Consider the following 25,932-nt stretch of genomic DNA (forward strand, 5'->3'; position numbering starts at 1 on the left):
GCTTATTTAACTTAAATGCAGAGTACATCATGAGAAACGCTGGGCTGGAGGAAGCACAAGCTGGAATCAAGATTGCCGGGAGAAATATCAATAACCTCAGATGTGCAGATGACACCACCCTTATGTCAGAAAGTGAAGAACTAAAGAGCCTCTTGAAAGTGAAAGAGGAGAGTGAAAAAGTTGGCTTAAAGCTCAACACTCAGAAAACTAAGATCATGGCATCTGATCCCATCACTTCTCATGGCAAATAGATGGGGAAACAGTGGAAACAGTGGCTGACTTTATTTTTCTGGGCTTCAAAATCACTGCAGATAGTGATTGCAGCCATTAAATTACAAGATGCTTACTCCTTGGAAGGAAAGTTATGACCAACCTAGACAGCATATTAAAAAGCAGAGACATTACTTTGTCAACAAAGTTCCATCTAGTCAAGGCTATGGTTTTTCCAGTGGTCATGTATGGATGTGAGAGTTGGACTATAAAGAAAGCTGAGCACCAAAGAACTGATGCTTTTGAACTGTGGTGTTGGAGAAAACTCTTGAGAGTCCCTTGGACAGCAAGGAGATCCAACCAGTCCATTCTAAAGGAGATCAGTCCTGGGTGTTCATTGGAAGGATTGATGTTGAGGCTGCAGCTCCAATACTTTGGCCACCTGATGTGAAGAGTTGACTCATTTGAAAAGACCCTGATGCTGGGAAAGATTGAGGGCAGGAGGAAAAGGGGATGACAGAGGGTGAGATGGTTGGATGGCCTCACCGACTCAATGAACATGGGTTTGGGTAGAGTCCGGGAGCTAGTGATGGACAGGGAAGCCTGGCATGCTGCAGTTCACGGGGTCACAAAGAGTCAGACACGACTGGGCCACTGGACTGAACTGAACTGAACTGAATGCGGAGTCCCATGTAGATCAAATGGTCCATTCACAGCTTGTAGCTATAAAATGTGGAAGACAGGGCCCCCAAGTTCACCAGGGCAGGGGAAATGAGGACTGACTAGACACATGGAATGTGCCACATGCCAGGCCTAGAAGTGACACACAACACTTATATAAGAATCCTATTGGCCACAGTCCAATCAAATTGTCCCATGAGAAGCTGAGGAATGCAGAGGAGCGCTTGAATATTTGGTGAACTCTAACAATTTCTGCTCCAGTAGGAAAGAGATTTTGTGTAGCTATTGTGATGACTAAATTAAAGCTGGGAAACATGGAAAAACAAAGATGATTTAGGAGGCATTTGAGGTGGCCTGATCAGGATGTTCACGGTAGGAAAAAAAAAAGTATGTAACTGTGATATCTATTTTACTTTATTTTTTAGTTTTTATTTTATGTTGGAGCATAGTTTATTAACAATATTGTGTTAGTTTCAGGTTTACAGCAAATTGATTCCATTATACATGTACCTATATCTATTATTTTTCAAATTCATTTCCCACTTAGGTTATTAGAGTATTGAACAACATTCCCTGTGCTATATAGCAGTGTGTACATATCAGTTCCAAACTCCCAATCTACTCATTCCCTCCGGTAACCATAAGTTCATTCTCTAAATCTATTTGTGTTTCGTAAATAAGTTCATTTGTAGTTTTTTTTAGATTTCACATGTAAGCAATATGTTTTGGAGGTGGAGGCACAAAGGGAATGATTTGCTAATAGACTAGGTGTGAAAAGTGAAAGTGAAGTTGCTCAGTCGTGTCTGATTCTTTATGACCCCCCTGATAGGTAGCCTATCAGGCTTCTCCATCCCTGGGATTTTTCAGGCAAGAGTACTGGATCAGGTTGTCATTTCCTTTTCCAGGGGATCTTCCCAACCCAGGGATCAAACACGGGTGTCCCACATTGCAGGCAGTCACTTTACCCTCTGAGTCACTGGGAAAGCCTTATGTGGACTAGGTGTAGTTAGAAGAAATGAGGCAGAAAAATGTGAGGATCAATAATGACTCTGAACATTTAAGCACTAATGTGAACAGTGATGCCATTTACTGAAATGGGGAAGACAGAAATGGAAGCAAGTAGAATGGGTTTAGGAACAAAACTACGACAAATCCAAGTGGAGTTGACCCACATACAATCTGATATGTGAGACAGTAGCTCAAAGCAAATTTGAAGCAAAGGATATAAATTTAGAACTTTTCAGAACACATAGCTTATCAGAAATGTAACTACAGGATTCCTCCAGAAACCCTGAATAAGTTAACATGTTTGCAGTTTGTCACTTAATTGCTAGGTATATTTTGCAGTAAAATTTCCCAATATAAACTTAAGTATTCGTTCTACCTATCTTTTCCTTGAAATCTGGTCTGAGTTTCATACTTGGAAAGTGTTTTCCACACTGAAAGATTACAAAAATAGCTATTTATATGTTCTAGTACACTTGTGGGTCCTAAGAGAATGAGCTTTCATTTGCAAGATAGTTGACTTGGATAAGGTTATTATGTTGTTGTTCAGTTGCTCAGTTGAGTCCGACTCGTTGTGACCCCATGGACTGCGGCACACCAGGCTTCCCTGTCCTTCACCATCTCCTGGAGTTTGCTCAAAATCATGTCCATTGAGTCGGTGATGCCATTCAACCATCTCATCCTCTGTCATCCCCTTCTGTCTTCAATCTTCCCCAGCATCAGGCTCTTTTCTAATAAGTCAGCTCTTCGAATCAGGTGGCCAAAGTATTGGACCTTCAACTTCAGCATCAGTCCTTCCAAAGAATATTTAGAGTTGATTTCCTTTAGGATTGACTGGTTTGATCTCCTTGCTGTCCGAGGGACTCTCATGAGTCTTTTCCAGCACCACAATTCGAAAGCATCAATTCTTTGGTGCTCAACCTTCTTTATGGTACAACTCTCACATCTGTACATGACTATTGGAAAAACCATAGCTTTGACTATATAGACCTTTGTTGGCAAAGTGATGTCTGCTTTTTAATAAGATATCTAGGTTTGTCATAGCTTTCCTTCCAAGGAGCAAGCGTCTTTTAATTTTATGGCTGTAGTCACCATCTGTAGTGATTTTGAAGTCCAAGAAAATAAAGTCTGTCACTGTTTCCATGAGTACCTACATGTCAAAATTATCGAATTATATACTTTAAATATGTACAATTATGGCTTGTTAATTATAACTCAGTAACCTTTCACAGGTAACTCTGTCAATGGCCTTCAGGGTGGCCTTGTCAAAAGTAACATCCCAAGCTACCATGGAGTTGCCTTCGGTAGAAAGCATTTCGGGTGACACTGGGTAACACCTCCCTTTTAGCCCTGTTTTAAACAATCTCCCCAAACTCTGCAGCAAATCTGCTTTACTATCTTAGACAAGTAACTTCCCCAGGTAGGCGGATACATGAGGGACTAGAAATTGACACATGTTCACTACATTTTATTCCACAATCCTTTACTGAGAATTTGGTTTGCATCTTGAGAGTTCAAAAATGAGAGACACAGTCCTTATTCTCAGGAATCTCACAATCCAGTTGGGAGACAGACACAACTAGATAGTGCAAAAGCAGGCTTATCCTGGAGTGAAAGGGACTGTGACCAGAGAAGGCAGGACCCTGATGAGAGGCTCTGCAGAAGCCAGGGACAATGTCTCGGTGTGCAATTCCTCTGTCTCCGTATCTCCAAACATTTCCTAAAAGCCTGTAACTTAAAAAACCTCTGCGTGCCCTCCCTGTGCCTGTAACAGATGCTTGATTGAGGTACCAGCCAACAGACTAATGTTCTGCATGGATTAACATTTACGTGTCTGTCCAGTTCAGTGCCCCATCCATCTGCCCCCACTCCAGAGAGGCCAATAAAACCCTATTTCAAATTCATACTGCACAAAGTGTTCTTGACTCCTGGATCCACTGCCTCCAACTTCCCAAGGACCATGAGACTCCTGCTCCTGGCTTTTACTGTCCTTGTGTTCCTACCACAAGTGACCCCAGGTAATCAGAACCCAGGGAAGCTGCAAAAACGGAGGTAGACTAGGTTCCGGTCCATGTAAATTTCCAATGTGGCATGGCACTCCCCCAACCTGAGTGGCTCCGTGATCCCCATGTTGGAACCATGTCCCTGGCAAGGGTAGAACCTAAGGGTAGGACAAGTTGTCTGCTGTAGACAGGGGTGACCCCAAACATCCAGAGTTGTCCTTGGCTCTGTGTCCCAAGTTGCTACCTAAGGAACCAGGTAGCAGCTTGACTCAGTTCAGTTGTCCTTCCAGTTTGTGCCAGCTCTTGAAAATAATTCCCAAAGTCCACTTTCCTGTGTTTTCCTGACCCTAAAAGTCCTGTTACAGCTTTAAATGAGTTTCTTTTTTTTCTTTTCATAGTCTGGAATTTGGCAAACAGGTCAGAAAGTATCTGCAGAGCTGTTATTCAAAAAATAGAACTGACTTTCATCATTCTCTCTTCTATGATAGAAGTCTAGGCTTTTAATAATTACTGCTTTTAGATATAGAGAACAGACTGGTGGACACAGCAGAGGAAAGAGAGAGTGGGACAAATTGAGAGAGTAGCATTGAAATATATATATTACATACGTAAAATAGACAGCTAGTGGGAAGTTGCTGTGTAACACGGGAGCTCAACCCGGTGCATGTGTCAATCTAGAGGAATGAGATGGGGGTGGGGAGTGGGAGGGAGGTTCAACAGGGAGGGGATATATGTACACTTATGGATGGTTCACCTTGTCATATGGCAGAAACCAACACAATATTGTAAAGCAATTATCTTCCAATTAAAAATAAAAATTTTAAATAAAAAAAATAATTACTGCTTTATTAAGTATATCTAATGTCTGACCAAAACTTTGAAATTGTGACTGAAGGGGTTTTTTTTAATTAAATTATTTATTTTAACTAGAGGCTAATTACTTCACAATATTGGCGGTTTCTGCCATACATTGACATCAATCATGGACATGAGTTTGAGTAAACTCCAGGAGTTGGTGATGGACAGGGAGGCCTGGCATGCTGTGATTCATGGGGTCGCAAAGAGTCGGACACGTCTGAGCAACTAAACTCAACTGAACTGAACTGACATCAATCAGCCATGGGTGTACATGTGTCCCCCATCCTGAACCCCCCTCCACCTCCCTCCGCATCCCATTCCTCACGGTCATCCCAGTGCACCGGTCCTGAGCACCCTGTCTCATGCATCGAACCTGGACTGGTGATCTATTTTGCATATGGTAATATACATGTTTCAAAGCTATTCTCTCAAATCATCCCATCCTTGCCTTCTCCCACAGAGTCCAAAAGTCTGTTCTTTACATCTGTGTCTCTTTTGCTGTCTTGCATATAGGGTCATCGTTACCGCCTTTCTAAATTCCATATATATGTGTTAATATACTGTATTGCTATTTTTCTTTCTGACTTACTTAACTCTGTATAATAGGCTCCAGTTTCATCCACCTCATTAGAACTGATTCAAATGCATCCTTTTCAATAACTGAATAATATTCCATTGTGTATATGTACCACAGCTTTCTTATCCATTCATCTGCCGATGGACATCTAGGTTGCTTCCATGTCCTGGGTATTATAAACAGTGCTGCGATGAACATTGGGGTACACATGTCTCTTTCAGTTCTGGTTTCCTCAGTGTGTATGCCCAGCAGTGGGATTGCTGGGTCATATGGAAGTTCTATTTCCAGTTTGAAATTGTAACTGAAGAGTTTTTATACAAAGTACATTACTTTCTACTTTGTTGTATATCTCTCAAGATATATTTCAATGTATAAACAAAGCTTTATAAAAGTTAGTCTATATATTTATTTTTATTAAAAAAGCAAGCACACTGTATACATAGTTATGTGGTGTTCATCTTTCATTAATAATATTTTGTGACCATCTTTCCCTGTCACCACCTAAAGATCTGCCTCATTCTTTGCAATGTTGTAAAATTCCACTGTGAGGTAAGCCATAATTGATGAACGGTTATTTGGGAATTTCCTAACTTTCTAATGAACACATCATGAACATACTTGTATACATATCTTTACATATTTGGACAAAAATTATACAAAATAGATTCCCTGAAATCAAATGACCTAGAAATCAAAAGGTAAGTGTAAAAGATCTTATTCCATTAATTCCTCCTTTATATGCATAGGGGTGTTGAGACTAGGAAAGAGCGGTGAAAGCAATCCATAAATCTTGGAAACTTAGAGTACGTGGGAATTGAAGGAAATATTACATGTTCTGAGGTTTTAAGTTTGAGTGTTCTGGTAAGAGATATAAATTTAACACCATCCCTTTAGAAAGAATAGTTGAGATGATAAAGGAAGCATGAGGTCTTCACGTTTTATCTTGGACAGCCCCTATGCTTAAGAAATAAGAATAAAAATCAGTGACATTTATAGGAACAGGGAAATCCCTCTATCTCTCACCAACGTTTTACAAGGGTCACCACAGCACCATAATCCCTCCAGTGCTCAGCGTTACTTTTATCTGAGTAATAGCACTCTGTTGGGTTTTTATGGTTTGTTTTTTTTTGCACTTCTCTTATCCTGTATATATCCAAATATTTGTGAACAGCCTGCTTTCAAAGACCTGCAAGACCCCGTGAGATCTCAACCTCCATTACATTTCTCCATTACTCCCCATTTAATTTATTCTACAGTCACCATGAAAACCTTATCTTCAAAACCTTTCTTCAAAAAAAAACCCAAAAACTTTCTTCAAAAACTTTGAGATAAATCCTGCCTCTGGGCCTTTGTACTTGCAGCTTCCTCCGCCTGCGTACACTCTTCCTCCAATTAGTATCAAAAGCTCGCTTTCTCACTTCCTTCTCAATGAGGTCTTTTACTATACTACTTCTCTTCCAAACACATGCTTCCTATTCCGCTTTCCTTGTTACAATGCTCCTCAGAATACTTTTCATCTATACCTAATGGCATCTTAAATAAAGAACATTTTACTTTCTTCTCTTACTTACAGTCTCATTGATTGTTTCTCGAAAAGACAAATCTCCATGAGAGCAGAAAGCTTAGTTTATTTTGCTAACAGATGTATCTTCCTGTATCCTGAACAGTGCCTTCAACATTTGTTGTATAAATAAACAAGTTACGTTTGTTGCATGAATAAACAGGTTCCACTTCTGTTAATGTGAAGCGTAAACTTCCAATGTTCAAGCTGGTTTTAGAAAAGGCAGAGGAACAAGAGATCAAATTGCCAACATCCGCTGGATCATCAAAAAAGCAAGAGAGTTCCAGAAAAACATCTATTTCTGCCTTATTGACTATGCCAAAGCCTTTGACTGTGTGGATCACAATCAACTGTGGAAAATTCTGAAAGAGATGGGCATACCAGACCACCTGACCTGCCTCTTGAGAAACCTGTATGCAGGTCAGGAAGTAACAGTTAGAACTGGACATGGAACAACAGACTGGTTCCAAATTGGGAAAGGAGTACATCAAGGCTGTATATTGTCACTCTGCTTATTTAACTTATATGCAGAGTATATCATGAGAAATGCTGGGCTGGAGGAAGCACAAGCTGGAATTAAGATTGCCAGGAGAAATATCAATAACCTCAGATATGCAAATGACCCCACCCTATGGCAGAAAGTGAAGAACAAAAGAGCCTCTTGATGAAAGTGAAAGAGGAGAGTGAGAAAGTTGGCTTAAAGCTCAACATTCAGAAAACTAAGATCATGGCATCTGGTCCCATCACTTCATGGCAAATAGATGGGGAAACAGTGGAAACAGTGGCTGACTTTATTTTTCTGGGCTCCAAAATCACTGCAGATGGTGACTGCAGCCATGAAATTAAAAGACGCTTACTCCTTGGAGGGAAAGTTATGACCAATCTAGATAGCATATTAAAAAGCAGAGACACACTACAATATTGTAAAGTAATTAGCCTCCAACTAATAAAAATAAATGAAAAAATAAAAATAAAAAATAAAAAGCAGAGATATTACTTTGTCCACAAAGGTCCATCTAGTCAAGGCTATGGTTTTTCCAGTGGTCATGTATGGACGTGAGAGTTGGACTGTGAAGAAAGCTGAGCACCGAAAAATTGATGCTTTTGAACTGTGGTGTTGGAGAAGACTCTTGAGAGTCCCTTGGACTGGAAGGAGATCCAACCAGTCCATCCTAAAGGAAATCAGTCCTGAATGTTCATTGGAAGGACTGGTGCTGAAGCTGAAACTCCAATACTTTGTCCACCTGATGAGAAGAACCAACTGTTTTGAAAAGACCCTGATGCTGGGAAAGATTGAAGGCAGGAGGAAAAGGGGACGCCAGAGGATGAGATGGCATCACCAACTCAATGGATATGGGTTTGGGTGGCCTCCGGGAGTTGGTGATGGATAGGGAGGCCTGGCGTGCTGCGGTTCATGGGGTCGCAAAGAGTCGGACACAACTGAGCGACTGAACTGAACTGAACTGAACTTCTGTTAATTGCCTAGTTATATCCTTTGCTCATTGTTTCTATTTGGCAGGTGATGTTTTTTTGTTGATAGGTAGATCTTTATCTACTTTTTATATTATTCCCTAGTCAGTTTTAGTCACTGGGTATTATTCCTTATCCTGTCATCTACCTATCTATGAACTTTGCCCATTACATATTCTTCAACTGAACAGAAAACTTAATTCTGGTCTAATCAAATTCAATAATATTCTGCCTTGTGAGTTGTGCTTGGTGATTTTCTTAAAGAAGTTTTTCCTCTTCTTAGATCTCAAAGGAAATCTCTGATGTTATCTTCTAATAACTTTTCAGCCTTGCCTTTCACATTTAAATCTTTAAGCCACAAGATGGAAAGTGTAAATCCACTTTTATTTTTCTCATGGAGTTGACCAGTTTTCCCAATACTGTATGCTAAATAATGTATGCCTCTTCATTGACTCACAGTGTCATTGTTAGAGCGTATTAAGCTCTCCATGGATCTATTGCAAACTGTCTACTCTGTTCTATTGGTCTATTTGTTCTGGTGACAAGCTACTATGTATTTTTTATTACAATGGCTTGATAGGCTGCCAGTGTCTAGAAGGGCAAGATTTTGTCTTGTTTCTTTTTTAAAGTAATATTAGCTATTGGTGGCCTTTATTCTTCATTATAAATTTTAAAGTAAAATGATGAAGTTTCCCAAAAATCCCACTGGGATTTTGATGAGAATTTCATTAAATTTGTGGATAAATTTACAGGAAAGTAAATCTATATATTAATTGTCATCTCTTTCAAGATCACACTTTCTGTTGTGGTTTTAAAATATATCCCATAGAGGTCTTAGATATTCCCAGTTTAAAACAAGATATTTCATGACTATGACATATATTTTATTATACTTTTTAGTCAGTTACTGTTGGTGTAGAAAAGTACCATTGAGTCTTGTAAGTTGATATTGCATCTGACATAATTACTGAACTCCTGTTAATTGTAATAATTTGTTGGTTACTTTTTTATATTATAATCATGACTGCTAGAATGAATGACAGTTTTCTCACTTTCCTTTCAATCCTTATACTCTTGTTTGGTTTTGGTTTTTTCCTTAAAACAATAGCCAGGCTCCCCACTATTATTTCAAATAATGGTAGTAAGAGAAGAGTATCTTTGTTTTCCTGATCTCAGAGAGAATTAGTTTCTCCAATAGATAATGTTAGTTCTAGATTTGGTACATAACCTTCACCAAATTAAGGAAATCCCCATTACACTTGCTTTGCCTAGTTTTCATCATAAGTAAGCACTGAACTTTATCAAGTAATTTTTCTGTATAAAATAAAATAATTTTATTATTTAATCTCAATTCTATATAGGTAGTGAATTTCACTGGAGGATTTCATAATGTTGGGTGGTAATTTTGCTTTTGGGGTTAAACTCTCCTTGATCATGCTGTATTTTAATACATTGCTGAATTCAGTTAACTAATACTTTATTTAGGATTTTTTAAGTCTATATATAAAAAGAAAATAGACCTATTATTTTCTAGTTTGGGATTATTGTTGTCTCACAAAATGATCCAGACAGCTTTCCTTTCTCCCTCCACCTCTATTTTCTGGAACATTTTATACAAGATTAATATTTGGATCTTCTGTGAAATTAGTAGAACTCACCTTTCAAGTCATCCAGAATAACAGCTTTACTCACAATAGCTAAAAGGTGGAAGCAATCCAAATGTTCATTAATTGGTGAATAGATAAGTAAAATGAAGTACATATATGCAATGGAATATTATTCAGCTTTAAAAAGGAAAGGGGTTCTGACGCATGCTGCAGTGTGGATGAACATTGAAGACACAATGTTAAGTGACATGTCAGTCGCAAAATGACAAATACAGTAGGATTCTACTCACATGAGATATTTAGAGTAGTCAGACTCATAAACACAAAAAACAAAATGACAGTTGCCAGGGGAATGGGGGTGAGGGTTTTAATGGGGACAAAATTTCCACTGCAAGATGAAAAGTTTAGTGGGTGTATGTTGGTGATGGCAATACAACAAAGTGAATTATACCTCTGTGTGTGTGTGTGTGTGTGTGTGTGTGCAGGCGCGCTTAGTCAGGTCCAACTCTGTGACCCTATGGACTGCTGTCCGCCCGTCTCCTCTGTCCATGGGATTCTCCAGGCAAGAATACTGGAGTGGGCTGCCATTTCCTCTTCCAGGGAGTCTTCCCAACCCAGGAGCCAAACTCGCGTCTCCTGAATTGCCAGGAGGATTCTTTACCACTGAGCCACCTAAAAAGCCCTGAATTATACCAAACTGTACTACTTTAAAATGCTTAAATTGATCAATTTTACATTATATGTATTTTACCAAAATTGTAAAAATCATCTAGGGCTGAGTCTTTGGGGAAGAAGAGTTTTTTCACTACCATGTCAATTTCCAAACACTTTTTGATTTATTGAAGTTTACATTTTCTTCCTAGGCCATCACTGGAATATTTTTAGAAATTTACACATTTCATCTAGGTTTTCAATTTTATTAGCATACAATTGTTGATCAGTCCTTTCTGTTGTTTTTAATATGTTATATCTGGTTTTATTTCACCATTTCACCAGGGACATCATTTTTATTTTCCTCTTTTTTTTCTTGATTTTTCTTTCCAGTTTTCTGATTTCCTTAACTTCTAACTTTATCATTTCTGATTTTATTACTGCCCTTCTAATTGTTTTATTTTTATCATATTGTTTAATTTTCAAATACATGAGGTTTTTAATTCTAATTTTATTGCATTTGATTGGGAAACATATATTGTCTGATATTAAGCAAATAGAACTTATTAAGGTTTTTTTAATGGCCTGAGACCTTGCTACATAAGATGTAGTCCATGGACTAGCAGTACTGACATTATCTATAAGATTGTTAGAAAAGCAGAAACTCAGGTGTTTTCCCATCAACTGAAGTAAAAATTGCACTTTACCAAGACTTCTATGATTTGCAGGAAAATTACAAAGTGTAAGAAGTACTGGCCTAAAATTTGAGCCAATGAAGCATCTCAATTAGGAGTATCTACACTGTTCTGAGATCCTATGTCTCAGTCGCTCAGTCGTGCCTGACTCTGCAACCCCATGAACTGTAGCCCTCTGGTCTCCTCTGTCCTGTCCCTCTGGTCTCCTACCTGGGATTTCCCAGATCACAATGCTGCAGTGGGTTGCCATTTGCTTCTCCAGGGGATCTTCCCAATCAAACCTTCGTCTCCTACACTGGCAGGCAAGCTTTTTACCACCGAGCCACCGGGAAGGCCCATTCTAAGGGTCTAGTAATGTTTTATTTCTTAATCAGAATGCAGGTACATGGGTATTCATTTTATTATTTTTTAAAGTACAGAGATATTTTATACACTTATTTGAATGTATATTTTGAATGCATTCAAAGAAATTTAGCCACGTGGAGTATGAGCAATGCAAATAACCCAATCACACTGACGATAGGATGAACTTGCTTTATGCAGATTGCTTCACACAAGCCCAGGGAACTTCATTACTAGTTCCAATTCCTTGTGACTAACAAGTTGCTTTTTATTTATGAGATGCAAGATGCATCTCTACATTCAGGAAAATTTTTTAGATGGGCAGATATGAGGTTCAGAACAGATATTTTTAGAAACATGTTATTTACCAGGCCTGAGCTGGGAATCTTGCAAGTTGTTGGTTGCCAAATATACAGTCATGCTTGTAAAGTTGAGAGCCTCAAGCCTAAAATCAGTGATCTTTCCTTTTACTTTTCAGCCTATGGTGGTAGAAGAAAATGCTGGAACAACTCAGGGCACTGCAGGAAAAAATGCGCTGCTGATGAAGTAATAAAAGCAGTATGTAAGAATCATCAATCCTGCTGTGTTCCACGCCAAAGACTAGTGGTTTCGGTCAAGGAAACTGTCACTTCTTCCCCAACCACATATGGTTGGGAAGAAGAGGCTATGGATAGAATTGTATCAGTAGCACCTACTTCAACCTACTGGGAATAAATAACAGGAATAAAGAAGATTAAAAGTCTGACCCAGCCCTGAAAACCATATTTCTCTCCCATAAGTTCTTCAAAGCTCATGACTTCCTCTTGAGCATCACTCTCCCTATCTTCAAAGTGATAGCTCCAGTCATATAGATCAACGCACTGAAAAATATCACAGTCACCCTCCATCAATGTGTAATTCTAGGCTGTGTAAAGAAGTCCCCCAAATTTCCAGCATTTCCAGTGGATAAACTCCTTGGTGCTTTTCTTGAAATTTCAAATTATTTCCACAAGTTTTAATCAATTTTTAGTGTTCCTAGTTTGTAGCTTACCTATGCACAGCCTTAATTACTTGAAGTATTCCAGCTCTGATCTTTCCATTTGTCCTTCTGCCTTCTCAGCAAGTGTTTTGGGATACCAGAGGCACTCCTTGTGTTAGTCTTGCCTCTTGATGGCAGCATAAATGGTGACAATAAAAATTCTAAGTCCTTGTGTTTAGGGGAGTAGTTCTAGGACACCAAAGGCTTTCTTTATAACAGCAGATACCTCAGAGGAAAGGATGCATTTTATAAATGCCTTAACATTATCACTCACTGTAGGAAACTGGCTGGCCCAGGTATGAGCTATGAGAACTCCTTTTTACCCCAGTTGCTTCAAGGTGGAATAGAAGTTATGGAAAAGCTGGCTTCATAGACCTGTTTCCTTAACCAAGCCTTTTCCACATATGGACGTCCAAGGACTGGGATGCTCCCTTAACTAGGGGTGAAAAGGCGGGTCCTTTTGTCCACCTTATTGCTGAAAGCTTTGTCTCCCCCTGATGGTACAAACATATATTCACACCCCATCTCTTCTCAGAAAGGTCCATGAAACTCTACCACATACCTCACTGTTAACAAATCTTCTAATCTTGTTCTGAGATCCTGAGCAACCCACCCCTCAACCCTGTATCACTGCTCATGAATTACTATAGATCAAAAGCTTAGAGTTTCCCTCTTTCTACCAAAAAGATTTTCTTACTCACTGTCTAATTTCCGGGCCACCTCTAAATTAGGCTATCAGAACCCTTGGCTGGTGCTCACATATCATGTAAACCACTTTACCATGTAAAGTACCATGTAAAGCCTTGTTTTTCCCTCATTTGTTAGCTAACCATAGGAATTGATACCATTAGTGATACCATCAATATGTGACAAAGGAGAGGCAATAAAGCAAGTAACATAGGCACCTGAGCCACTTGTTCATGCAGTTCATTTCTGCTTTCCATGCCTAGTAAGTCTCAGTTCTGAACATACCATTTCCACTTAACATTAGGGTGCTTTTTCATAAGGGTCAGATAATCCCCAATTGATGATAGGAAATTCAAATCTTATTAATTCAATTTTTAAATTATTATTACTAGTAATTCTAATATTTTAAGTCTTTGAAAGGCTGAATCTCTGGTCTATGGTTTCTGCTGCTTTAAATTCATGGTGACTTATTTCCTTGTGTGTTTTACTATTTGGGGGGCTTCCCTTGTGGCTCAGCAGATAAAGAACTACCTTCAGTGCAGGAGACCTAGGCTTGATCCCTGGGTTGGGAAGATCTCCTGGAGAAGGGAATGGCTACCCCCTCCAGTATTCTGGCCTGGAGAATTCCATGGACAGTATAGTCCATGGGGTCGCAAAGAGCTGGATACGACTGAGCGACTTTCACTTTCCTTTCCTTTTTACAATTTAGGGCTCTAATCTTTGCATTTTCCTTTATCTGAGTAAATTAGTTGAATAGTGATCTAAAAGACTTCCCAGGTGTTTCAGTGGTTAAAAAAGAAAAAAATCCACCTGCCAATGCAAGAGCCACAGGAGACATGGATTCAACCCTTGGATTGGGAAGATCCCCCAGAGAAGGAAATGGCAATCCAGAAAAGGAAAGATATCTTACCATGCAAAATTTACTCTCTCACTATGTTTTCCAACCCACTCCAGTAGTCTTGCCTGGAGAATCCCATGGAAGGAGGAGCCTGGTGGGCTATAGTCCACGAGGTCGCAAAGAGTCAGACATGACTGAGCAATTTCTCTTTCACTTTCATGTTTGCCAATGGATGAGAAACACACGAGTGGCAGGTGCATGAATTTTAATAAAGGAGTATTGGCAGCAGGTTGAGGATAGTGACCACTACCTCTCAAGATACTTTTGGCCAGCGATTCTCTCGGCTCCAGTCATTTTTCCCCTCTTTGCCAGAAATGTCTATCCTTACATAGGAAGGGAGGCAGCAGGGTTGATAATTTCTGCAATAGAAGTAGGGCTCTTCAGACTGTCTGCAAGCAGGTCTACAGATTCCCAAGTCACCCATGCATCGAAGCACGTGACGTCTGCCTGGCCAAAAAAGAAAAAAAAATACAGATAGTTAATTTCTATTTAGCAGTAACAAATATGGCAAGTCAGGGAGCATAGTAAAAGCATAAAGAGCTAAAACAATAATAAGTACCATTTCACACCTGTTAAAGTGACCTAAACTGAGACTATTGAAAACAGTAAATGCTAGCTAGGAAGTGGAGCAATAGGAAGTCTCACTCATTGATGGTGAGAAAGAAAAATGGTATAGTGATTTTGGAAGACAGCTTGGTGGTTTCTTACAAAACTAAGCATATTCTTACCCATGTGATCCTACAATTGCACTCCTTGTTCTGTACCCAAAGGACTTGAAATTTTATGTCCAGGCAAAAATCTGCACACAGCTTTATTCATAAATGACAACATTTGGAGGCAACCAAGATGCTCTTCAGTAGGTGAGAAGATAAATAAACTAAGACACATCCAGAAAATGGGATATTATTCAGCTCTTAAAAAAAAAAAAAGAGCTATCAAGCTATAAATAGACACGGAGGAAGCTTAAATGCACGTCGCTAAGTAGAAGAACCTGAACCAAGAAGCCTACCTACTGCATAGTTCCAGCTATGTGACTTTCTCAAAAAGGATACAATAAAAAGATCATTGGTTGCCAGGGGTTGGAATGGGGGAAGAGATGAGTACGTAGGGCACAGATGATGTGGGTAGTGGTAGTGAAGATAGTCTATGTGATTCACGTAGTGAATAGTGGATTCACATCAATATACATTTGTCCAAATCCATAGAATGTACAACGTCAAGAGTGAATCTTCATATGAAACTATGGACTTGGGGTGATTATAATGGGTTAATGTAGATATGTCAATTGTAATAAATGCACAATTCTGGTGGCAGATGTTAAAATAGAGGAGCCTTGAATGGGTAGGGGCAGACAGCGTATGGGAAATCTCTGTCCCTTCTCAATTTTGCTGTGAACCTAAAACTTGCTTAAAAACATAAAACCTGTTTTAGTGAATACCTTAAAATAAATAAAGCTGCTATGAACACTTGTCTATAGGTTTTTGGAACTACATTTTCATTTCTCTGGAATATATGCCTAAGAGTGCATTTGCTGGGTGGTATAGTCATTGTATATTTAGTTTAGTTTAAAAAAAAAAAACTGCCTAACTATTTTCTAAAGTGTGGTTGTACCATTTAACATTCACTCAAGCGATGTATAAAAGAATCAGTTTCTCTGCATCATGGCTGGCATTTGGTATTGTCACTATTTTTAATTTTAACTGTTCTAATAGATATGTAAGAAATCCCATTGTGGTCTTAATTGGCATTTTTCTAATTGCTAGTGATGCTGAGCACCATTTCATATGCTCCTTTGCCATCCGTATACCCTCTTCAGTGAAATATCTTTTCACATTTTTCTTCCAGTTGGATTGTGTACTTTTTTCTGTTGAATTTTGAGAGTTGTTTCTATATTCTAGATACAAGTTATTTGTCACATATATGGTTTGCAAATATTTCACCCAATTTTTCTTCCAATTTTTAATTTGTCTTTTCATCTATCCTTTTCACAGGATCTCACAGAGTGAAAGTTTTAAATTTTGATTAAATCTAATTTATGTTTTTTTTTTCTTTTACGGATTATGTTCTTCATCTCTTAAGAACTCTTCACTTAGCCCTAAGTCTGAACATTTTTCCTGTGTTTTCTTCCAGAAGTTTACATTTTACTTCTAATAAAGTAATACACTTTGGGTTAATTTTTGTGTAAGTTGTTAGGTTTAGGTTGAGAGCCTTTCTTCTCTGCCTACAGACTTCCAATTGCTCCAGCAATATTTGTTGAAAAAGATATTTTCTTCTATTGAATTACTTTTGCACATTTGTGAAATATCAGTTGACACACTTGTGTAGGACTATTTCTATTCAACTGAACTGTGTGTCTATCCCGCCACCATGACCACACAATCTTGGTTACTTTAGCTACGTAAGTCTTGATATCTGGTAGAACAATTTCTCCACATTTGTTCTTTGTTTTAGCTATTCTCATTCCTTTGCAAATTTCTCTACAGATGAAATATAGAGCAGATAATCTTATCTATATCCACAATAAACCTTACTGGGATTTTGATAGAAATTGTGTTAAACGTATCTATAAATTTAAGGAGAATTTACATCTTTCCTAGCTGAATCTTACACTCTATAATCACAGTGTGTCTTCATTTATTTATATCTTCTTCAATTTTTTATCTACAGTCTGTAATTTTCAGCCTACAATTTCTGTACATGTTTTATTAGATATTCACTTAAGCGTTTTATTTTTTGGAATGATTGTGACTGATGTGTTTTTAATTTCAGTGTTCTTATGATCTGTGATAGGACATAGCAATATAACTAATTTTTAAAATTTATTTATTTTTAATTGGAGAATAATTTCTTTACAATGTTGTGTTCATTTCTGCCATACATCACCAGGAATCAGCCATAGGTATACACGTGTCCGCTCCCTCTAGAACTTCCCTCCCACCTCCCACACCATCCCACTCCTCTCGGTTGTCTCAGAGCAGCATGCTCCCTGTGCTATTCAGCAACTTCTCATCAGCTATTTCACAAATGCATGCATGTATGCTAAGTCACTTCAGTCGTGTCTTACTCTTTGCGACTCTACCGACTGTAGCCCGCCAGGCTCCTCTGTCCGTGGGATTCTCTAGGCAAGAATACTGGAGTGGGTTGCCGTACCCTTCTCCAGGGGATCTTCCCAACCCAGGGATCGAACTCTCATCTCTTACATCTTCTGCATTGGCAGGTAGATTCTTTTCCACTAGCACCACCTGGAAAGCCCATTTTACAAATGATAATGTATATAATATTTTACAAATGGTAATGTATATATTTACAAATGGTAATGTATATATTACAAATGGTAATGTATATAAAAATGAAGATTAATCCTTTGTCAGTTGCTTCACTTGCAACTACTTTCTCTCATTCTGAGGGTTGTCTTTTCATCTTGTTCAGTTTCCTTGCTGTGCAAAAGCTTTTAAGTTTAATTAGATTCCATTTATGGGCTCCCCTCGTGGCTCATATGGTAAAGAATGGACACTCCTTCAGTTTGTCCCACCCTCTCCTTCTCTCACTGTGTCCATAAGTCTGTTCTCCATGTCTGAGTCTCTATTCCTGCCTTGCAAAAAAGTTCATCACTACCATTTTTCTAGATTCCATATATATGCGTTAATATACAATATTTGTTTTCTCTTTCTGACTCACTTCTCTCCATATAACAGGCTCTAGGTTCATCCACCTCACTGGAACTGACTCAGATCTGTTCTGTTTTATGGCTAATACTCCATTGTATATGTGTACTGCAACTTCTTTATCCTTTCATCTGTTGATGGACATCTAGTTTGTTTCCATGTCCTGGCTATTGTAAATAGTGTTGCAATGAACATTTGAATACATATGTCTTTTTATTTTTTTTTAATTTATTTTTATTAGTTGATGGCTAATTACTTTACTTTACAATATTGTAGTGGTTTCTGCCATATGACCCAGCAATCCCACTTCTGGGCATACACACTGAGGAAAACAGATCTGAAAGAGACACGTGCACCCCAATGTTCATCGCAGCACTGTTTATAATAGCCAGGACATGGAAGCAACCTAGATGCCCATCAGCAGACAAATGGATGAGGAAGCTGTGGTACATATACACCATGGAATATTACTCAGCCATTAAAAAGAATTCATTTGAATCAGTTCTAATGAGATGGTGAAACTGGAGCCCATTATACAGAGTGAAGCAAGCCAGAAAGATAAAGACCAATACAGCATACTAACGCATATATATGGAATTTAGAAAGATGGTAACGTTAACCCTATATGCAAAACATATGTCTTTTTAAATTGTGGCTTTCTCAGCTGGGTCATATGGTAGTTTTATTCCTAGTTTTTTAGGAATCTTCATATTGTTCTCCATAGTGGCTGATCAATTTACATTCCCATCAACAGTGCAGGAGGGTTCCCTTTTCTCCATATCCTCTCCAGCATGTATTTTTTGTAGATTTTTTTATGATGACCATTCTGATGGTTGTGAGGTGATACTTCGCTGTAGTTTTGCTTTGCATTTCTCTGATAATAAGCAATGTTAGGCATTTTTTTTTTCATGTGTTTATTAGCCATATGGATGTCTTCTTTGGAGAAATGTCTGCTTAGGTCTTCTGCCCATTTTTTGATTGGGTTGTTTGTTTTTCTGATGTTGAGCTGCATGAGCTGCTTATATATTTTGAAGATTAATCCTTTGTCAGTTGCTTTATTTGCGATTATTGTCTCTCATTGTGAGGGTTGTCTTTTCATCTTGTTTACAGTTTCCTTGCTGTGCAAAAGCTTTTAAGTTTAATTTGGTTCCATTTATGGGCTTCCCTGGTGGCTCATATGGTAAAGAATCCACCTGTAATGCAGGAAACCCCAGTTCGGCCCCTGGGTTGGAAAGATCCTCTGGAGAAGAGAATGGCTACTTACTCTAGTATTCTTGCCTGGAGAATCCCATGAACAGAGGAACCTGGCAGGGTATAGCCTCTGGGGTCACAAAGAGTTGGACATGACTGAGCAATTAACACTTTCACTTTCAGGTTCCATTTGTCTATTTTTGCTTTTATTTTCATTACTCTGGGAGGTGGAAATTGAAGGAAGCGGAGAAAACCACTAGACCATTCAGGTATGACCTAAATCAAATCCCTTATGACTATACAGTGGAAGTGAGAAATAGATTTAAGCTCTTTTCCGCATTGTATGGTCTTGTCTCATTTGTCAAAGATAAGGTGCCCAGAAGTGTGTGGTTTTATCTCTGGGCTTTCTATCTTGTTCCATTGGTCTATATTTCTGTTTTTGTGCCAGTACATACTGTCTTGATGACTGTAACTTTGTAGCATAGTCTGAAACTAGAAAGGTTGATTCTTCCAGCTCCATTTTTCTTTCTCAAGATTGCTTTGGCTATGCGGAGTCTTTTGTGTTTCCATACAAATTGAGAAATTTTTTGTTCTAATTCTGTGAAAGATGCCACTGGTAATTTGATAGGGATTCCACTGAATCTGTAGATTGCTTTAGATAGTATCATCATCAGAAATACAACTAACTTTTGTATGTTTATCTTGTATCCTGTGACCTTAATAAACTTACTCATTGGTTCTAGATTTTTAATAGATTCTCTTGTATTTTCTGCATAAATCTTTATGACACCTGAAAATACAGTTTTATTCCTTCTTTTCTAATCTATATGCCTTTTATTTCCTTTTCTTGTCTTAATGTCTAGAACTCCCCAGAATTAAAAGGAATGAACCATTGACCCATATAATTTGGGTAGATCTCAAGAACATAATGGTGAGTGAAAAAAAAGTCAGTCTCAAAAGATCAAATATGATTCCATTTATATAAGTCTTGCAATGACAAAATTATAGAGATGGGAAACAGATTAGTAGTTATCAGGAATTAGGGGTAGTGACAGAAGGTAAGGGCAGAGATGAGAGTCTGTGCCACTAGAAAGGAATAGCAGGAGGGAGATCTTTTTGGTGACAGAAGAGTTCTGTAATGTTGATCATAATAATAATTACATTGCACTTGTGATAAAATGTCATGGAAGCAGGCACATTCATTGCACCAGTATCAGTTATACTGCTGTACAGACTGAGGCTGACTTGAGCTTAAGTTACCCCAGCAGGCCTATGTATCAACCTGAAAAGAGTCCGGGATGGACACCCAGTCTTCCTTACTTTGGGGCCACAATGCTTCTATAGCTGCCAGGTCAACCCCCCACCCCAGGGGCTGTGCTCTCCCCTGCCAAAGTTTCTACTCTTCCTCTTCATCTATCAGCCTACAAGGAATAAAAAGAAAGATTCAAGTAGGCCTTCCAAAAGCCAAAACAACTCTTTCTGCCATATCCCCAGAGAAGATTCTTTTCCATTTTCCTTGAGAAGAAAGGCCAATGTGAGATTTACATCCAAAAGAAGTGTACACAGACGAGTGCATTTGACATGGTAAAGCAAGCAGGCCAGCCTGCTTCAATCTTTCTCCCCTGGAGAAAGGCCATGGCACTCCAGAAAGAAGTTTCAAAGTGCTCAAACTACCCTCAAAGCTTTTTTTGCGGTCTTTGCACCTCCTAGCACCTGCACTCCTACTAGCCCCCATCACTGTGCCCCACCGCTCACTTATCACCATGGCAACCTAACATCACCTTCAATGTTCCCGCAGCCCTCTCACCAGCAGCCAGAGAAAATCTGCTTATTTACCCCAGTATTGTATTGGACCCACTTCTGAAAATGGATCACTTTTCCTCCTTGGGCCTCAGTTTCCCAATCTGTGAAATGGGAAGACAGAAGAAAGTTGCCTAGATCAGAGATTCTCACAGTTTGGGGGCTATCTGGAATAGAGAACGTTTGACAGGGAGTTGTGGAGTTTAGGGTTTTATTTCCTGAAAGAATAATCTAAGAGAATTTTCAAAATTTCACATGCCCAGACCCCAGAGACTCAAGTCCAGAGATTCAGACAAGGGAGTTATGTGTCTTCTGAAGACTTATGGTGACTCACCGGTGAGTTCCAAGCCCTTTTTACATCCCAGCATAGTATCACTCCCCATGGCTGTCTCTACCTAAAGTACAGAGGAGGTTCTTAATAAATGTTGTTGACTGAATGAAAAAGCCATGCCTCATAGTGAATTAATTTGGTGAGAGTATGACTGGCTGTGTGTGAAGAAGTTAACACCAGGCCCCAGGTATTGGGGAATCCCTAGATTCTTCCCTTTCACACTGCGAATCCTATGTATTTTAAGAGAAAACTAATGAATAAATTGTAAGAATCTCCTTGAGCAAGGCCCCAGAGCTACTCCGCAACCTTCCTAATATGCTAGCTGGAGCCAAATTCACCTGAGACGGTGGGACTCTGATCCCTCTATCCCAGAAAGGATCCCACCCTGAATCATGCTTGATGCAGCAGCTATTTATAAAACTCCACACACACACCAAATCCACTTGTACTTTCACATATGAATTCATGATTCACCTATTCATTCACCCAGACACACTATGTCAAATCTGACCTAAGTGCTGGGCTTAACAATAGGCATAATAATGTAAATAAGAGTGACCTAAACCCCAAAGGCTTTCCATCTGGTGTGTGTGTACTTGGGGATTAGTGAGAAGGGAACAGTGACTGGAATAATTATACAGGAACATGATACGTGCCCTAAGAATGGCTTGTTGTGGGCATCTGAAAACAACATGGGAAGAAAGGACTATGTTGGTCCCTGCGGCTCTGCAGATACCTACCTCGCAGTTATTTCAGAGGAGTGACAGTTTGCTTCAAACTTTGTGATTTAAGAGTTTGTCAAGTAGTTATTCTTTCAAATAAAAGCAACAGATATAAAGTTAAAAAGTAAAAAAAAGACAAACACTTTGTGAAGCCAGTCAGAACTCAGTTTGAACACCTCTTCTATCTTAATGTTGTGCAAACTTGGTAATTATATCACCTCCCTAGACCTCAGTTTCTGCATCGGTAAGATAGGGATAATTAAGAGGGTTGTGTCGAATAGGATGATTTCACGTCTATAAGCACCCATCACTGTGCCTGGCACATAAGAAGTGTCAATGACAACTATTTTATAGCAACTGTTATAATCATTAAGAAACAGTGAGACACACGCGAAGAGTTGACTCATTGGAAAAGACCCTGATGCTGGGAGGGATTGGGGGCAGGAGGAGAATGAGACAACAGAGGATGAGATGGCTGGATGGCATCACCGACTTGATGGACATGAGTGAGTAGACTCCGGGAGTTGGTGATGGACAGGGAGGCCTGGTGTGCTGTGATTCATGGGGTCACAAAGAGTCAGACACGACTGAGTGACTGAAGTGAACTGAACTGAACTGAGACAGAGCTCCTTGCAGGCTTTTAATGGTAGGGGCATTAGTTGGGCTTTGGAGGATGAGGAGTTCATCACAGAGATGAGCCTAGTGATGGGGACAAGCTGAAGGGGAACCATGGACCAAGGCAGCAGGAGGGGCAGGGGAGGATGGTAAGAGCTGAAAGAGAAAGTCTGAGCAGCAGCCATGGGAAATGAAGCTGAGCTATCATTTCAATGAGTAAATTCATGTGCTTTATCCTTCTTTAGTACTCGGAAACATTCTGATTCTTTGGGCTGTGGTCTCTTGAGCATCAAAAGGCATGTCAGTCAGCTTCCCTAGAAATCCAAGGATTTGGGCTCAGCTACGTCCCTGTCCACACCAGCTCATTCACTCCAAAACAAGGCCAACTGTCTCAGCCTAAAGATGCTCCCACTCACTAGGGAACAACTGTGTTTTTAAGTCTCTTGGCTTCCCATGCATGCTCTTCAGCCCATTCCAGCTCCAATAATCTTCCCTGCAGCTGGCAGATGAGGAATTATGTTCAGGACTGCAATAATTACCCAACTGCTGTAGCCAAGCCCCAGAGACATCTCTCTGCTAACTCTTAACACCCTTCCTGCCATTTCCCTACCCTCAATCCATTTGGAGTATCATTCCTTATGATTGACAGACACAAGAAACAGATTTGCAAGTTTTAATGGAATGTAAGAACTAAAGAACAGGAAACAAAGTCATTTCTATCCATGATTTCCATGTATCTTCCCTGTATTGACAAGTTTGGCCTTAACTCTCTGTTTCTTGTTTCACTTGAGGAGTGGTCCAAGGGAGCATTCGATCAATTGTCATTGGTACAATTGTCAAATAACGACTAAGGATACAGCACCGTTTACGATTTGAGCAGCGTGTGACACTGTCTTCATCATTTTTGCACACCAACCGGCATTTTCCCTTCATCCAACATTCTTCCTCTGGACATAGGAACAACCATTAAGTAGATGTTAGTATTCCTTGGCTGGATAGACAAGGGGAAGCAGAGGAGCTACAGGAGTTCAGGGGAGGAGTGGAAGGAGAGAGTTAATGCTAGACTCAGTCCCAGGAAAGGAGAGAAGAGATCTCACAAGGGGAGAGAATTGAAACAATTTTTCCAAGGTGGGAAACTCAAGGGTTTTAAGAAAGCCTTTTTCATAATCTCACATTTCTGTCTTCCTATCCCCTCACCTCCTATTCCTAACTTTGAGATCAAATGATGCCAATGAAGTTCCCACCTAACAGAGCTTGGGAATAATGGGAAAAGGACAATTAACATCTGTCTAATTAGGGAATGGAGGAGATTCCCTCACATTTCCACAGGCTCAGCTCTTTATCACTTGTCTAGCTTGAACCCAACAAATCCCAACTCCAACCCAACTCAACCTCCAATCCTCCTTGACCCCATATTCACCCAATTCAAATTCAAATACCCCGACCAGTTTAAATTAGAACTCCCAGCCTTACCCAACTCAATGCCCCTGGAGCCCTAACTCCCAGTCAAACCCAAGTCTAATCAAGTCACCAACTTCAATCCTAAGCAGCATTCCATCACCTAGCTGAACCTCAGACACCTGGGCACCATCCAGCACAAACTCTCAATCTCAGTCCAAGCCCAATCTAATTCCCAACACCAAATCCACTCAACCCAAAATTCCATACCCTCTCCAGCCTACTCCAAACCATCAAGGAAGCCCAACTCCTCACCTCTGGCTCTTCCTCATTTTCCCGCTATCACTCCAATCCAAAGTCTTGCCACCCCATCACAACTCACCCCCAACCTTCAATGCAATCCCCCAAACCCCCAAGAAGTCCCCTACCCACACCAGACCCTTTCCCCTAGGCCCTCCTCCATGATGCCAGCAGAATACTAGCCTTCCCTTCAGTGTTAGGTACTCCAGATATCTCCTTCCCCCTACCTTGGCAAAAAAAAAGAATCAGGGAGAGATGTGAACATGAGATGATTATAAGAAAACTTCCCAAAACCACATGAATTGAGAAAGGGCTTCAGATATTGCCCACAGTGAAGGGGAAGTGGAGGGAGAGACATTTATCACCAAGATCCCAGACACCCAAATTACCTGATACCACTGGTTCCATGGCCAGAAGGATGGCAAGAAACAGGAAAATAAACTTCATGACTGGAAGGTCACAGGAGAAGGACGTGGTTGTGCTGCAGGCTATGGAGAATAGAGCTATCCTTTGCAGGGATGAGTCTTGTTTTTATTGGCAGGACTGTGGGCAGTGAATTACAGCAGAAGAGGATTTATATCAGATCAAACAAGCCGAAGGACAATGTGTAGCAGATTCTGCAGCAAAGAACGAGATGAGAGGGTGGGAAACTGGCCAGCATCCTTGCCAAAAGGGCTTTTCTCTCCTAGTAAGGAGACAGGCAAATTAAAGCCATTTGGCCTTTTGAGATCCACAAAGGGATTAATCAGTTAATGCATATCAAGACACATTTAATTTTTTTCTTTTTTTAATTAAATTTATTTGCTTTTAATTGAAGGATAATTTCTTTACAGTATCATGTTGGTTTCTGCCAAATATCAACATGAATCAGCCATAGATATACATGTGTCCCCTCCCTCTTGAGCATCCCCCCCACCTCCCTCCCCATCCCACCCTTCTAGGTTGTTATAGAGACCCAATTTGAGTTCCCTGAGTCATTCAGCAAATTCCTATTGGCTATCTATTTTACAGATGGTAATGTATATTTCCACGTTACTCTCTTCATGCATCCCACACTCTCCTTACTCCCCACCCCCTGCCCTGTGTCCATAAGCCAAAATACTTAATTTTTAAAAAATTCTTATTCTCAACTTCTAACAGAAAAATACACATGTGTATGTCTTTCTGAACCTTGAACTTGACAATCTCATTCTCAGCTCAGACCCTTAGCATTTGTAACTTGCTCTTCCTATAAAGTTCTTCCTTCAGTCTGGCTCCTGTTCACCATTCAGTCTCATCTTAAATGTCACTTCTCGGAGAGGCTTTTCCTGGTCACCTTAGATTAAGGGTACTCCCACACACAGTCACTCTGTATCATAATAACTTGTTTTGTGACCTTCATATAGTTACTTGTTCCTTTTCCATTTATTCTGCATGTTTAATCTTTGCCTCTCCCATTAGAGTGCCAGAAATTTGCTTTGTGACTGCAGTGCCCATAATAATATCACCTGGTGTATTAATCAGGATATTAATTCAACTGTTTTAACAGACGTTCTCCCCAAACAGTAATTCGAAGAGACAGACATTGTTTTCTGTCTTACGTAAAAGAAATTTCTTTCTTACGTAAAAAGCTTCATCATTAAAAGCAAGGGCTTCCTTGGCAGCTCA

The 25,932-nt window shown here is 39.6% G+C and overlaps 1 protein-coding gene across 2 annotated transcripts; it reads right to left on the reverse strand.

The window, feature by feature from the left end:
- Positions 1–14,453: 14,453 nt before the first annotated feature.
- On the reverse strand, positions 14,454–24,895 carry DEFB119 (defensin beta 119). 2 transcript variants are annotated; one of them, XM_020916120.2, is made up of 2 exons: positions 24,675–24,890; positions 14,454–14,710 (listed from the first exon to the last, which is right to left on the reverse strand). In XM_020916120.2, the coding sequence occupies exons 1-2, from the start codon at positions 24,730–24,732 to the stop codon at positions 14,517–14,519; spliced, it is 252 nt and encodes an 83-aa protein (XP_020771779.1). In that variant the 5' UTR covers positions 24,733–24,890; the 3' UTR covers positions 14,454–14,516. The 2 variants fall into 2 exon arrangements, with proteins under 2 accessions (XP_020771779.1, XP_020771780.1); XM_020916121.2 differs by lacking the exon at positions 14,454–14,710 and adding an exon at positions 23,247–23,534 and having other exon boundaries at positions 24,675–24,895.
- Between the last annotated feature and the right edge of the window lie 1,037 nt (positions 24,896–25,932).

This window comes from Odocoileus virginianus, chromosome 9, assembly GCF_023699985.2.
Source record: "Odocoileus virginianus isolate 20LAN1187 ecotype Illinois chromosome 9, Ovbor_1.2, whole genome shotgun sequence".
NCBI lineage: Eukaryota > Metazoa > Chordata > Mammalia > Artiodactyla > Cervidae > Odocoileus > Odocoileus virginianus.

Coding starts and splice junctions, on each gene's coding strand:
- DEFB119 (XM_020916120.2), bottom strand. CDS start 24,732: ATGAAGTTTATTTTCCTGTTTCTTGCCATCCTTCTGGCCATGGAACCA. Junction 14,711..24,674: donor CATGGAACCAGTGGTATCAG/GTAATTTGGGTG, acceptor TTTTTTGGCCAG/GCAGACGTCACGTGCTTCGA.